The sequence below is a fragment of the Coenobita brevimanus genome, chromosome 90 (assembly GCF_032717465.1).
Source record: "Coenobita brevimanus isolate Jiangsu-jjx chromosome 90, ASM3271746v2, whole genome shotgun sequence".
NCBI classification, from domain to species: domain Eukaryota; kingdom Metazoa; phylum Arthropoda; class Malacostraca; order Decapoda; family Coenobitidae; genus Coenobita; species Coenobita brevimanus.
In genome coordinates this window covers 34,012,057-34,028,125 of record NC_137043.1, presented here as the reverse complement: position 1 = coordinate 34,028,125, position 16,069 = coordinate 34,012,057, and the positions used below count along the sequence as shown (strand labels likewise).

The 16,069-nt window shown below is 40.0% G+C and overlaps 1 protein-coding gene across 1 annotated transcript in view; it reads right to left on the bottom strand.

Annotated features, from left to right (window-relative positions):
- LOC145411562 (WD repeat-containing protein 76-like) overlaps window positions 1-15,760 on the bottom strand; it is a 34,330-nt gene extending 18,570 nt beyond the window's left edge. Inside the window, exons 1-8 of the mRNA XM_080281569.1 lie at window positions 15,699-15,760; window positions 13,170-13,257; window positions 10,227-10,322; window positions 9,310-9,546; window positions 7,367-7,563; window positions 6,026-6,150; window positions 2,749-2,878; window positions 2,184-2,323 (exon numbers count right to left, since the gene is read on the bottom strand). Coding sequence (XP_080137695.1) covers window positions 2,184-2,323; window positions 2,749-2,878; window positions 6,026-6,150; window positions 7,367-7,563; window positions 9,310-9,546; window positions 10,227-10,322; window positions 13,170-13,211 — 967 coding nt within the window. The 5' untranslated portion in view covers window positions 13,212-13,257; window positions 15,699-15,760. The remainder of the gene's footprint in view (window positions 1-2,183; window positions 2,324-2,748; window positions 2,879-6,025; window positions 6,151-7,366; window positions 7,564-9,309; window positions 9,547-10,226; window positions 10,323-13,169; window positions 13,258-15,698) is intronic.
- Window positions 15,761-16,069: the final 309 nt, after the last annotated feature.

Here is a 16,069-nt window from a genome sequence, read left to right as displayed (position 1 = left end):
AGCATATACTGTATATCTATATCTATCTATCTATATCTATCTAGTGCAGAGTTTTGCTGATGTCTGTGAGTGTCGTGCCTTGGGAGTAAATGTTGAAATGAGTAAAGTGATGGTTATTGAGAGAGAAGGTGACTCCCAGTGTGATGTTATAGTGAATGGAGAGAGACTGGAATTGGTGAGAGTTCAAATACTTGGGTACAGTGATAGAAAAGAGAGGAAAATATGCAAAAGAAGTTGAAAGCAGAGTGACACAAGGAAGAAAAGTAGCTGGTACAATGAAGGCCTTGATAAGAAACAGGGGCCTGAGTGTTGCAGCTGCACGAAGCTTACATGAGGGAGTGTTAGTGCCACCTTTAACATATGGATGTGAGACTATGATGTGGCATGAAAATGAAAAGTCAAGAGTAAAAGCAATGTAGATGGGACTGCTGATGAATGTATGTGGAGTACAGAGGGTGGCCAGGATATGAAACACTGTGATATGTGAAAGGTGCGGAGTGAGGAAGTCGGTGGACACCAGAATCGAAAATAGTGTACTGAGATGGTATGGTCATGTGGAGAGAATGGATAACAACTGAGTGGTGAAAAAGTTATATCTGAACGAATTTGAAGGAGGGAGGAGGCGAGGTAGGCCAAGGAGAAGGTGGAGAGATTATGGTGGATGAGTGTGTGTGGAAGAGAGGTTTGGAAGTTGGTGAAGCTTGGGAACTGACAAGAGATCGAGCTGGCTGGATGAATGTTGTGAGGAGAAGTGAGTGATCAGGGATTCTGGCACCCCTTGTGTGCTTGAGAGTGTCCAGATTGACTCAATTGGATAGTGTGTGTGAAGCTACAGAACGTGGCGAATGTTTGGGGGATATCTGATAGAGCCAGGATTCCGGGGGCTTGAATGATGAGTGAATGGAAGTGTGGCCCATTGGACTGGGCAAGTTTGGGCTGTCTGGACATTGCTACTCCTCACCCTGTCCTTGGGTGGGAAAGGAGGTCCGGATGATGATGATATATATATATATATATATATATATATATATATACAGTATATATATGCACACACACATATGAGAGAGAGAGAGAGAGAGAGAGATGCATGCATGAACTCCAACACAATACTACTGTTCCATCAGTGACACTAATAAAACCGACACTGACCAAGTTCAAAGGCCATCTTGGAAAAAACAGTGACAGTAAGCTTACAGGTCAGTGACTGTATAAGAAAAAATAACGATCATGCAGGCCTGTGGGGGGGGGAGGGTCATGAGGGTAGGACAATCCCCCCCCCACCTGCCTAAAGGCTCCCTTTCTCACAGTCTGTTTTTTAAAATCAGTGCAAAAAGAGTCACTCTCCATCATTCAGAAGTTTTGTGCTGCTTCTCAATATTGCTTATGTATACACCTGAACCCCTACAGCAAGCATGCACCTGAACTTAGACGAGCCAGCTGCTATGCAAGTCCAGATTCAGCAGAATATGACCCCCACTTCCTCTTGAAAAGTCTGGCTACAGGCCTCTCATACACTGACAAGGGAGGTTTCGTCCAAGATCGTAATAACTGTGTAAGCAAAAATGTTATATAGCAACTGGAAAAAGACCCCACCTCCTCTGCAATATATAATCAATTCACTGAATACTGGTTTATTGTATAACGAAGGTCTTCTGTATGAGGATTGTTCTTGTTGCAACTCCAAGTTCATGTGAACACCATCATCCACTCACCTGATGTAGTGTTGCCTACTTCTTCCTTCACCTTTACCCTTCTTTATCTCTGTCTGCCCTCCTCTCTTCCAATTTTTCCCATCTTTCCTGTCATTTTTTATTACTCTTCTTCCCTTTTCAGGTGGCTTTACACTGAGTGACAAGTCTAATGGTTTCCTGTAAGTCAAGACCAATTACAACAATGGGTGGTAACCATATACCAATTCATATGTGTTCCCTACATGTCAACACGTGGGTTGGCAGAGGGTTAGTGCCCCTCCACGTAACACAACTCAAAGACGAACGGCTACCCTTTACAAGATTATGGCACTGGCTATAGACAGATGGATAGACAAACTACAGAGAAATAGAAGTTAGGGAAAAAACTAGAGACCTGCTGGTCTCTTCAGGGCAATAAACTTATTAGGAATAGAGTTTTGTTCCAATCTCAAGTTTCTTTAAATCACCCTCATGCGGCTCACAGCTACTCACCCAGTTCACCCCACTTAGCCCCTACAAGAACAAGCGTTTTAGCCACGGTGGGGTGAATCTGAATGGCAAACGTGCGACACGGGACAGCCTTTACCACCCACTCTTCACGTATCTGCATCTTCTTCATCCTTTCAACCACACTGCCAGAAGAGAAGAAGGCTGGGTGAAAACCTGGGCAAGCTCCAACTCCCAATAATACAGTACAGCAGTTTTCATTACAAGTGGGAGATGTACTCTAAAATATCACAATGTTTTCTATATTACTGGTGGTATAAACAAAGGGGAAACATATAAACCTGATCAACAGACAAGAATGTTAACAGACTATCTTTATGCAGATTAAAATACTGTACTTTTCTTTTTTTTTTGCCCCATTAGGAGCATAGGGACATGGGTCTTGTTGTAAAGAGCTATACGGTATACAGTACATGAATTCTATAACCTCTCCAGTTAAAAATTTCTCTTCACAGCTAAACAAAGTTATCTGGTAATACCAGGAGCAAAATTAACAACCTGCAACTGGATGACATGCAGGTGGATAATTATACAAGGAACAAACACTCACCTGATAATGCTGCCAGCCCAGGAATGATCCGTGCTAACATTCCCTGTCAGTGCTTCCTTAACCTCTGGCAGGAAATTTTCCCAGGCTTCTTGGTCAGATTTACGGCAGTACTCCACTATTGGGGCTGGCCCTGTCATCGAATCATTCTGAGTCAGTCCCAGTTAAAAATAGCTTCAACATTCAGCTGCCAATAATTTAACACCTAATCTTCATTTAGTGACTCATGATTCATTATCAAGTTACCTTGATGAAAGAAATCAATTTCTTTATGTGCTATTCGCCCTTCACTCAGGAACCAGTAGCATATCTTACTTTAAATTAATCTACATAAAGTACCATTCAGTCTTCACCCATCCTAAATTTTAGGCTAGGACTTACTAGAATAATTCTCCCTCTTTTAAGTTTTCTCTTTCCTTTTGACCCAACCTCATCCCATCCTTACTAGGAAAAATTTATGATGATGATGATAAGGTTTGTCCACCCATCCATCATCCAGTCCTACATTGCCCCATGAGGAGCGTAGGAGCCCGGGGCTAGGCGGTTGGTCCTGACAATTAAGATGAGAGTGACCAGCCTCACTCATCCCTGAGCGACTATACATGAGCAATAAACCCCAACCACCCCTTGGATATAAACCTTCACTGGCTCAATCCGAATGGAGCACAATAATTACCCACTAAACCACCAGGCACCATAATTTGGTTATATGGTTACCACCCAGCATATGTAAATGGTTTCCTGGTGTACAGGAAATCATGTGGCTTGTCACTCAGTGTGGAGTCACCCACAGGCAGAAGGAAAAGGAAAGAATGAAGGAAAGAAAGACAGAAGAGGGAGTGTAATGTCACCTGTAGGCAGACGTACAAGGAATGAATGAAGGAAAGAAAGACAGAAGAGGACAGAAGGAAAGAAAGACAGAAGAGGACAGAAGGAAAGAAGGATGGAAGAGAGGAAAGGGCAGACACCCATGAGCAGACCTACATCGAGTGAGTGGTCCACATGCATAATGTTAAGTGGTGTGGAAGGCAAGACAGGGCCACAAGACTGGAGGTAGGCAGTCACTGTTATCATCATCATCATATACTTGGACTACAGTAGTACAACCTCGATATAACGGACTTCAATAGACTGGAATTCGCTTTTATCAGAATTGAGGAGCTAATTAATGAAATTCTTATGTATCAGAAAAAGTCCGACAAAGCCAGAAGCAGTCCAGACTGCCTGACCACTTCAGGTATGTTCACCACAATAAGGTAAATAAAAGACATGTTTATCAGTGCACAGTACAGGATCATTATATATATTATACCATTTAATTACTGTACTGAATGTACAGTATAGCATAGAACAGTACTGTAATGGTAGTGAAAACAGTTTAAAAACCGTTGGTGCAATCTGGAATTACGTCAGATATGTTGGAATAAATCCAGATTAGCAGGAGGAAGTCCAGATGTCGTTTTTATCAGAACTCCACTTTTTTTGGAATGGCTTGGGCCCCAATTAGTCCGTTATAGTGAGGTTTAACTCTTTATAGCAAAAAATAAAAAATAAAATAAATAAACAACTATATATAAATAAAAAAGGGGAAAAAATGCAACTATTAGGGGTGTGCACTAAATTATCAAAAATTTCTTCATATAACTGGCACTGTTGCTGTACATACAGCAACCGAATTATACTAGATAATTTTTTTATATACAGTATTTCACTTGAATTTACAGTGGAAGTACAAGTTAACCTTTAAAAAAAATTCTTTACAAGAATGTGTAAAAACTGGTATTGAAAATATGGGGACTTAGTAAATCTTAGTAATGTGCAGTTAGCAAAGAAACTTTAAAACACAAAATTTTCCAGTTTACTTGTACTCAGGCTCCTATGACATGGAATCAGTATTAATACTCAGGCATCTACAACTCACTTTCAGCTAAAGAAAATACAGTTACCTCTCAAATAACACGAGTTTAAAAAATGCGTTTTCGTTTTAACACGAGCAAATATTTAAGGAGATATGTTTAACTAACAAGGGTTTCTCGATTTAACGCGACTTTATATGTACGTGAAGATTTCAAATTAGCCGCGTGCGCCTTGGACAGTCCCAAGCTGATAGACCGTGTGTGGCAGTTTATGCATAAATACAATTTTTTATTTGTCTGTTGCTTAAACTGGTTTTATTCGAACTATAATATTTGAAAATGAAGTTTGGCCCCATTCTGAGCAATTTGGCTCATTTTCGGACAAAATTTGGCCAGGAAAGTGATGGTAGATCTAAATTGATACAACTTGATGCTGCAGAACAGAAAGAAGAAAACCACTCAGACCAAGATAGAGCAGTTCTTTATGAAGAAGACAGAAAACTTAAGGGAGTTATCTTCATCACCAGAAGCACGAGAGTCAGAGGAAGGACAGCAGAGCGAGGAGGGACAACAAATTTAGGGTGAGGAGCGGCGGGAGGTGGGGTAGAGGGGTAAGGAGGGACAGCAGCAGACGAGTGATGCATAGATGAAGTGAGGCCGTGTGTGTTGTTATTGTTTGTGACCTACTTACTATAATGAAAATGTTGCTTTTACTGTAGTGTTTTTACGACCTACTAATGTAATAATAATGCTGAGGAACTTTCACAGTGCTGTGAATGACGCCGAACTGAAAGAGAATCCATGTAAAAAATGAAAACAGTATGTATCTGGGGAGAAGTAAACAACACTTCGGCCCAACTAGGGCTCAAATGTTGTTTATTTCTCCCCAGATATACCGTTTTTGTTTTTTAAGTGCATTTTCCTTCAAATTAATATTGCTGCTTTTAAGTATAAAGTAGTATAACTCTCCAAATGAGTTGACTTTCCCAGGGTCCAGGAATGTAACCCCCAATATTACCATTGTTTCTTATGGGAAAATTTTGTTTAAAAAACGCGTTTTTAACTAAAGCGACCTCTCCAGGAACCTAACCCTTGCGTTATTTGAGAGGTTACTGTAATGTGGCATCTGCTAGTATAGAAAACTTGAGTGGTCCTAACCATGAGTAGGTTAACTTCCTCAATATGATGACATACAAGTACTTATGATTACACTTTGCTAACACTACAATTATACTCAACTAGGTGAAGACAATTTATGGTCAAGGTGTTCATGAATGCTATATCTGGCTCCTACAGTTCAGAAAGTCATTCTGAAGCTGCATCAGGTCATTAAATGATAGTCACCAAATTTAAGAGGTTATTAACAGAAAAGGCAACTTATGTGACCTGACAGTATGGAGCTCAAGGGACATCTGAACACAAACCTGGAGATGGCCTGGTGCGGTCATTTCGCTCATCAGCAAGGGCAACCTGAGTATCTGATGGGAGAGGTAGGTGAAGGCCATCAGGTGTCTGACGTTGTTGCCTCAGACTTCGTCGCAGTACAACTCTGCCAGAGCATAGGTCATTGATTGCCAAATAATTTTAAAATCATTGATTCAATAATCCCATCTTTTAATGACATTCAACTGCAAGATGTTGCTGCCTTATATTTTACCACAACACAACTCTGCCTAAGTATACAGTACTGCATTACCGAATAATGTTAAAACCATATATTCAGTCATAATCCAAGCCGTTATGCACATTCAGGTGAGCTTCAAACTACACTGCAGCATAGCTCTGCCATGCAAACATTATTGTATCAACAAATAATACTACATTCATCCACCTATCAACCAATTCTTTAATGGTCACTGGATCTACAGAGGGACACCTTCATGTGATGGTACTGATAAAACCTGGTTGCTCTAATGACTGATTATACAAAGATCTCTCAACTCTTTCCCTCTCTGAACAGAGATGGATGCTGGACTGAAGAAAGGTGACTTCAAACTATGGTCTACTGGGTTCACATGCAGATGAACCTGGAGTGACACCTACTACCAACTATTGCTCAATGCCCATTCATGTGTGAGGTGTTGCTGCCTCAGATTTCACTGCAGCATTGCTCTGTCGAGGAACAAATAACTGCATCAACAAAATTAATAACATTACATTCATCCATCATCATCCTTTATATCCCCACTAGAGGAGTAGAGGCCCAGCGATAGGATCCTCAGTCTAAATACTGGTCGTCCAACCAAATATCACAAATAACTGTGCCAATGCCAACAAATACAAAAAGACTATTATCATCATCTCAATCCAAATTACCAACTGCAAGATAGGGCAGAACATGGTAAACAGGAGAACTAACAGCAGCATTTTCAGTGGAATGAGCCAAAAAATCATTCAGAAATAAGATGATACAGTATTTAAAAAAAGGGGGGGGGGGGAACAGGAATGAGGAGGATATAGAAATCATGAAAGAAGAACCATCAACAGCATGTCAAATGATATGGGATCCTAGATACTTGGCTCTCCACTTCAAATGCCTAACTATCAGCCCCTCCACCTTCCCTTGCTGGTATTATTCTTTATACTGCACATGCATGCCACATACACTTGTCAGACAGTCATTACTGTTCACAACTACCAAAAGCCATCAACTTATTATGAATGCAACTGCTGTTTAATGAGAGGGAAATAATAATTTAAAAAAAAATCACAAGCTAGGTCACATTATAATGAGTGCTTTCAACATATAAGTAAGTCATACATACGGGCGCGAGGGTGAGGGGCTTCTGGCAATGCCTCGGTAAGGAGTCGTCTTTTTGGCAGGACGAGGCAGACTCTCCTTCAACTCTTCTTTCACTTTGAATATACCCAAAGAATCCAAGAATTTGCGCTTCTCAGCAATATTCTGCTGAATCATCAACTCGTATGGTGACAGACCCATAGCATTCACATCTTCAATCACCTAGGGAAGATGTTAAAATCATGAACTGTTCTTCATGAACTGTGCCGAGATGTATTTTTAAATTTATTCTAACCGTTTCCTGATGATTTGATTCAGTTTATGATAAAATCTGATCTGAGGGATACAATATTGCCTTAACAAACCCCTCCAATTTAAAAGGCCTTTCCTAAGTTGAATAAAATCTGGTAGTGGCAAGACTAAACCACATCATCATAAACAAGGAGCTAAAGCTATTTTATTTCATAGCTAAATATGGTACACACACATTTCTCCCCCTTTCAGTCAGCATTATACTCATTAAATTAAAACTGTGCAATGAAAACATGAATGAATGGTACGCTTTTCCAAAAACGTGTCCATTTTTTTTTTTTTTTTTTTTATAGTGCACATGATCATACAGCCGCAAAATGCAAAAGTGCAGTAACTCTTCACTTAACACTGTAGATGGATTCATAACTACCAAAGGCACACACAACTGATACTAACAATCATCAAGTAACTACTAGTACTGTAAACTAAAACACATAGGGGTCAAATTCTGACCTTACCTTTGACCTTGACCTATTCCATCAAACTGGTAGACATCAGACTAAAACTGTTTAAGCAGTGAACTGTAGCTAAGGGTGGTTGCAAAATCTCTCGTGGTGCAATTACAATATCTGGCAATTTTAGTGAGCCTCACAAAATGTACTGTATTGTGCAGTAATGTCTTGGAAATGGCACGGTACACCCATCCATGAAATATTTTTGTTCAATTTATCATAGTTATGGAATTACAGCAATTGAACGTTTCCACTTTGGCAGGAAACTGGCAACTATTCAAGCACAACACAGTAGTCAGAGCCTAAGAGAGTTGCCAATTAGCCCAATACCTGTACACCCTGTTCACCATCATTTGTGTGTGATGTGGAACTTTTGATATTCATCTCTCCTCCTCCTGACTTAACCAATGTTGGCCATGCACTTGTTTTCTGCATCAAGAATGAGTTTTTCTAAATTAGTCTGAGCCTTTGTCAGATGCTAAAGCCAATGTATGTGTGTAAGGACGTGCAGAAACTTCGTTCATAACAGTTACTCTTCCTCTGTTTCTGGGATCAACTTAAAGGATGGGAATGAGATGACAGTTAGCCAAACATATCATAAAATTGCATAACACTTCTGCCTGAAAATTCAAGGTACAAACTACAAAATCTTGCCCATGAGAGATATGCCAAAGCCCTCCAGTGGCCCATATTATTGTCCTTTTGCAGATTATTGCACATAACTCAATGGCAGAATCTATCAATCTATCTATCTATTGCCAGACGCCTCAATCCCGTTTGGGGTGGCCACAAACAAATCACCTCCACGTCGCCCTGTCCCCCGCCATTTCACTGCCCTGCTCCCAACTCACACCCCCCTCTCTCATATACCTTTCCACCCCATCCCTCCATCTCAACCTCGGCCTCCCCCTCCCTCTTCCCCCCTCCACCTCACTCACATACCCTCTCTTCGTCAGTCTCTCACCCTCAGAATATAACAATATATATAACAATAATATGGCTGTACATCAATACCATAGCATTCTGTGACTAGCATCATATTCTTGTCTTCATGTGCTGTTACAATTTGGTATTCAAGATGAGGAGCTGACAATACTAGGCCAAATTAAAGTGACAAGGGTACCAGTGTCCCTAACATGAGAAGGATAATAGCAGGAACTGTAGTACGTCATGACAATCACGGTTCCCCTAAACAGCAACTCACCTCCTCTTCATTCTCATGCGTCTCCACCTTGACCTGTTGCTTTATCTCCTGAGACTGTACTGAGGTAACAGAGTTGTCCTTTGATCTATTCACCATCTGGCCTCGGCGTGTCCTTCGTGATGAGACATTTTGGCCTATCTCATCTTTCAACTTGATCTTTTTCATCACTGGAGTAGCATCCAACTTGGCCTTTTTCATCACTGTATCATCATCCTCGTCATCAGAAAGCACTGGTCGCTGTAAATGTATTGAATATAACAAAAGGACAAAAATGCATTATGAATTAATCAGTCTGGGTCTTATCTATACGCAAAGTGGACAGACTACTACATCATTTGGCAAATAATATCATTTCAGCTGTAACTAGTCTTGGATTCTATAACAGCGGTGGAAAAAAAGGCAAAAACAGAATAACCACCTATGAGAAACAATAACAGAACAAACTTCAGAAAACAAAATCTGCTTCATATTGACATCAGAGAAAGAAGTTTATTCAATGAGAAGTTTATTCAATGCTCAGGTTTGAATCAAATCTGCTGATTCAGATGCAGTTTACACACACACACACACACACACACACAAGGCACCATCCAGATTTTTAGTATTTACTTCAGTAACTATGTTTTACAGTAAGCACCACACTCTTGATAGACACTGCAAACTGGTACTGCGATAAAGAACTGAATGTCATGTTCACTGTGGATGATAAACCTCAATTATCTGGAGGTACCCAGAGTTTACATGAAAAGGCATCTCATGCTGCAAGTGGTTAAGAACGACAATGGCTATCGTTAATTACCAATTTTACCATCTCACAGATCATCATGATAAAGCAATACTTCCAATATTGAATTAATGATACTATGAAATTGCAGTGAGGAACTCAAAACACTATCCAGTGGTCTATTACTACTTACCTTGGCATGTTTTGAGGATGACTCTTTGACCTCTTCTAGTACTGAACGTGACCTGCGCTTGGGTGTCAGTACATTACGCACTACATTCAAGTTTTCCTGTCAGTCAACAATACACAAAAGTAAGGCTTTCTTTACCATGAAAAATAATTGGTAATCACACATATAACCCCATAAAGTATTCACATCCAAATATACTATAATTTCCTACTACAGTAAGTCCTTACTGTACAGTATGCTGTCCTTTCTATGCTCTTTTATGTTGTCAATTCCTCAGTAAATAAGGAAATATAGCCACTTTTTTGCCTTACCTATAAAACTGATCTGCAGTAGCTACTTTGAAAACACACAACCACAGGTATAAAAAAAGGTTCAATATTTTACAAAACATCTCTGACCTATAACAAGGACAGCCTGCAAAGTGACACAACATCATTTTCCATCTTCCTACATAATTGATAGTGGTGGAAAAATTCTGAAATATCACTCACAACACAAACAACTGAGTAATGATGATCAACAGAATTTCCATCTTCTAAAAGGAGAGGAAAGATTCAGAACCATCACTCACACATATGCTAATCTTTTCTGTATCGTTCCAATTTTAGCAGGCATATGTACTGCTTAAGCAGGGTGGTGGTGACCAATATCCACTTACTGGATGTAGTGCTGCCTACTTCTTCCTTCACTGTTATCATTCTTTATCTGTGTCCATCCTCAATTTCTATTTCTCCCATCCTTCCTGTCACTTTTTATTACTCTTCATTCTAAACAAGGTAACTCTTCAAACAAGACTAGTGGTTTCATCCAACATAGGAAACAATTAACAACACTGGGTGGTAACCATATTGCCAAATAACAGGATGCCCCTCTTAACTGAGTGGAGATGCAAACGTGGTATCCATCCTGGAACCAAACCTTCACATTATCCCCTGTGCCTTGCTGTGGCAAGGTACCATACTGTCTGCCACAGTGCAGTATCAGTTCAACATACAGGCTGACCCTGCACTTGCCTGCAGTTGATAGGTTTGCTCAGCCAGAAAGACTGAGGTAACTCAACAACAACAACAACTCACACACAAGCAGTTACGTACTGTAATAATGTACAGTAATTATTGCATTCCAGTCGGATTGAGCCAGTGAAGGTTTATATCCAAGGGGTGGTTGGGGTTGATTGCTCATGTAATGCCACTCAGGGATGAGTGAGGCTGGTCACTCTCATCTTAAATGACGAGACCAGCTGCCTAGCCCCAGACTACTACGCTCCTCATGGGGCAATGTAGGATTGGATGATGGATGGATGGATAGACCCTCGATATACCGGTAACAGACTAACTGAGGGAATGCCTGATACCATAAAACTGATAGTCCATTATATCTGATTGTCTCACCCCCCCCCCCAAGGAGGGATTTCAAGCACATGTTTGAAAATACAGTAAATGAATACAACAGCATATTCAACAACCAAAAATATACTCTATACCCATTTTGCACCATGCCCATAATTTTACCCTTTTGCAACTTATTTCATATTCTTGTCATAGTACTTCTTCATGACTAGTACAGTATTACTCTACGGTACTGTAGTCTGTTATTGCAACTCTACAATCATGATGGGAAAAAGACAATTTCAGGCCAGGCTGGAGCCCATTTAACATACATCGTTTGTTATAGCTGACGGAAATTCTGTGGCCTTTGAAGTGTCAGTTAAATTTCACATCCACTATATTCGGGTCCATTACAGCAAGGGATTACTGCACTGTGGGAAAGAAGCCCTCACATCCAGTGAAACAGGATGCTCCACAACACCCTCCATGGGGCATCAAAAATGATATGTACTGGTAGTAAGCCCTCATTTTAAGTGCAACAGGATGCTCCACATGACCCTCCATGGGGTACCAAAAATGATATGTCCTGGTAGTAAGGCCTCATTTTAAGTTGCAGGTACATTTTATAATGTTCTTTATTTCTGTCAAGTTCAAAGTAAATTACAAAAAAGGTGCATACTGTAGGTATATCAAAGTTTCACTGCTATCTATTCAGCTGAAGTTGATTCCCAGTTCCCCACGCTTACAGAACCAAATAAAGCACAAATACTTTGGAACACATCCCTGACTTAAAATGAGGACTATCTTTACCATCAGATTTAATTTTCAAAGAGGATTTAAGAAGGATTTTACAAGCACAGTGGATTTTCTGCTCCAATGAGGATGTTTAATTTTCTATCAAAAAGTTTCTGAAAGCAGCTACACACAAAATTCTCAGGAAACTATGCTACAAATGCTTACATATAGCTAAAATTTGGTAAGGGACCATAAAATAATGTTGTCAGTGGAAATATCTGTATCTCACATCTTGATACAAATCTGTTAAATGGCAGTCCAATTCACCATCTTTCTTCACTGACGTGTATTGGAATGTAACTAAGTACAGTATTATATTCTTTATTCCTAAAGTTCCTCAATGACCTCTTTGAGCAAATATGGGTCTTTGGGTGCATCAAGATGTATTCTGCCATACTACAGTATAATGCAGACTTGGTTACAGGTATTTGTATTGAAAAAGCATATCCTTGAAAAAAAAAAAAAAAAAAAAAAAAAAAAAAAAAAAAAAAAAAAAAAAAATAATGCTATCATTCTAGTACACAAATCAAAGCTATATCTTGTACGTGCTACGATATTCTGCATGTTTTAATCTTTCACCAGCCAACCAGCCCAACTGGAAAAAATAAAAATAATTACCTGGAGAAAAAAAAAAAAAAAAAAAAAAAAAATGGGTCTAACATTTCCAAGCCATTAAAATCACTCATTCCATTCACTGATTTACTCAAGGTCTACAGTACTGTACAGTATACAAAAATGAATAATCCTGAAGTTTCTCCCTTCTTTCACCACAAACAATAATTTAACAAACCTGATGCTGAAAACAATACACCAGGAAACTAACCTTCACATCAGTTCCCCTTGTTCTTTTCCTTGTATTTGGCATCTCAACTTTCTTGCAATAACTAAGCTCAGATTCAGAAACAACAGATCTGGAGAAGAAAAAAATACAGTATGTAAATAAGAAATACGCAAATATTTGGTGCTGTATAGATTAGGTTATGCACAAATTTACACCTAGCTTTCAGCCTTTATTTGGATGTACAAATTACCAAGAGCTCAAAGTTATCAAAGTACATTCACAATGGCTGCAGTGTTCATCTTTGTACCTTAGGCCTTTGGGCCTGTGGGAGATAATTACATACATTACATTACATTGCCAGATGCCATGTATCCCAGTCAGGGTGGCCAAGGGCTTAGAGTTAATTGTTTTACAGGGAGGGGCACTAATCCTCCACCAACCCCACTTGACGTAGGGATGCCAACAGCATCTGGTATTCCCAGGCGGCGTACTGAAAAGGACACAAGTCAAGAGTGAGAGCAGTGGAAATGAGTTATTTAAGAGGAGTCTGTGGAGGCACATGGAGAGACAGGCTGACAAATGAGGATATAAAGGAGCATTGTGGTGTGGATGTGGATGTGATAGGAAGGGTTAGGAGGAAAACAATGAGGTGGTTTGGCCATGTGGAGAAGATGGAGGGTGAAAGGCTGACGAAGAGAGTGTATGTGAGTGAGGTGGAGGGGTGGAGAGGGAGGGGGAGGCTGAGGATGAGATGGAGGGATGGGGTGGAGAGGTATATGAGAGAGGGGGGTGTGAATTGGGAGCAGGGCAGTGAAACAGCGGGGGACAGGGCGATGTGGTGATTTGTTTGTGGCCACCCCGAATGGGATTAAGACGTCTGGCAATAGATAGATAGACAGATAGAAAAGTATGATGTTTAGCTTTAACGTTAAGGGTCTGGTACCAATTAAAGTAAGAGTCCTACAATCCAAAAACCAATAATTCGAATATCCTAACACTCCGAATTCTTCAAGGTGAAATTTTTTGAATTTTTCTGGGCTTTATCTAAGGTTCTATCTAGCTTGGACTTGCTCTTCGACTTGGATGTACCTGCCTGCAAATATTCATCCACAGTTCTATGCATTTTTGGTGAGTAAAACAATAACCCATATAATTTTAGGTTTATTTAATGATCACATACATATTTCTAATGTTTTCAGAGGTCCCTCCAATAGTCCGAAAAAACTAGTAGCTAGTCCACAAGTCTCTCGCTCCCCTGCCATTTGGATTACAGGACTTTACTGTAGTTCAATATCAAGGGTGTGCACATACTTAAGGAAGCTGCCAGTCTGCCTGTGGCTGACTCCAACCAACTTGATACATTGATTACTGACGATCTCACCCATGGGACACATCAGTGCATCAAATATTCAAATCTACTGAAACTTAATGATCTAGCCTAACCTAACTTATCCTGACTGGGGGGCTTTGTCCCCTAGACCCTCCTAATTTTAACCACCCAGGATTAACCTTGAGTCCTTGAATGCCTATCAGCCAAATCCCAGTCTATGTCTTAACTTGTTAAACCTAATCTATCCTAACTTAACTGAAATTATCTAAACCTAACATTAGTGGAAATTTTGAAATTATGCCAAAAGTATGGTAAGACATGCACTTGGAGCTTGGCAGCAAGTTTTGCTCTTGGTGGTAACTTCATTTGGGTGACAGTATGTGATATAAATGTCACTACCTTACATACTTTGCAGAGAGAATTTAAAAACTTCATTGTACCAGGTACCTAGAGCAATCTCCGCAGCTAGTAACCTGTGACAGATTAATTTCAATGGGAAATAAGGAAAAGTCGTGCCTGTGTGGCAAAGAATGAAACTTGTAGCTCATATTAGGTTTGCAGTTTGGACCATACAGACTTTCACTGTGCCTCTTGTGAAGTCTGCCGCTGAACTAGGGTTAATATAAAAAATAAAATAAAAACATCCCCAAGCCAGAGGAATTCTGGGTCCATTTCTATCATCCATAGCCCAGGGATCTCACCTATGAATAAAACTATCCAGCTTTTGCCAGAAAAACTAAAACGAGGATCCCTGGACTGAAGAGAACCGAGATCGGTTTCTGATGGTGCAATGATGCAACAGTAACAAAGATATACCATGGGATGTTGTTTTCTTGGTTAAGGTACTGTATGTCCCATTTGGCTTGGTTTGCATAATATCCACTATCTATCTATGGGTGTAAACTGATGCGGTCTGTAACTAATCAAGAACTTCAGCCACTAAACCCCAATTCACTGATCATCGGGGTAGCCAATGCTTTACACAGGAATTCTTAATACTGTAGTTTCCCTTGACTTCCGCAGCTTATTTTACCACTTAATTACATGTTCCTCTGGATTTTTTTTTTTTTTTAAGTCGAGGGAACTTGAGGCCTCTTTACCTAAGGCGATGCATGGCGGGAACTTTTGTTTTAAGCTTGCCTATAGAACTTCAAATAAAATTCGTGATGAAAATTGTACTCACATAACAAAATATTAATTCATACATGCGCACAGGCAATGTACATTACATGACAACCCACCTGCTTTGCAAAAATCACCAAAAACACGCAGTTTCTTTCCCCAGTTCGATTTCTTTTTCCTCTGTTTACGCAACTCGACTTGATACCACGTGTTTTAGGTTCTTTCGCTTACTTCGGCATGATACTTAATACAACCACAACCATCTACGCCTAAGGGATACCCTATTATATTACTATTTTTTCGTTAGCTAAGAGCATTTAACGAGTGCTAAACTACAATTTCGCCAAGAACCTGACCGTAGCCTCCAATCCTTGCACCATACTTACCTGGCGCGGGCAGTTCAAACGTGATTTCCGGCATACATCTGCTGTCAGTGGCTGTCACCAATGAAGATACAGTACATTTATTTGGTGAAAGCAGTTGTACAGTG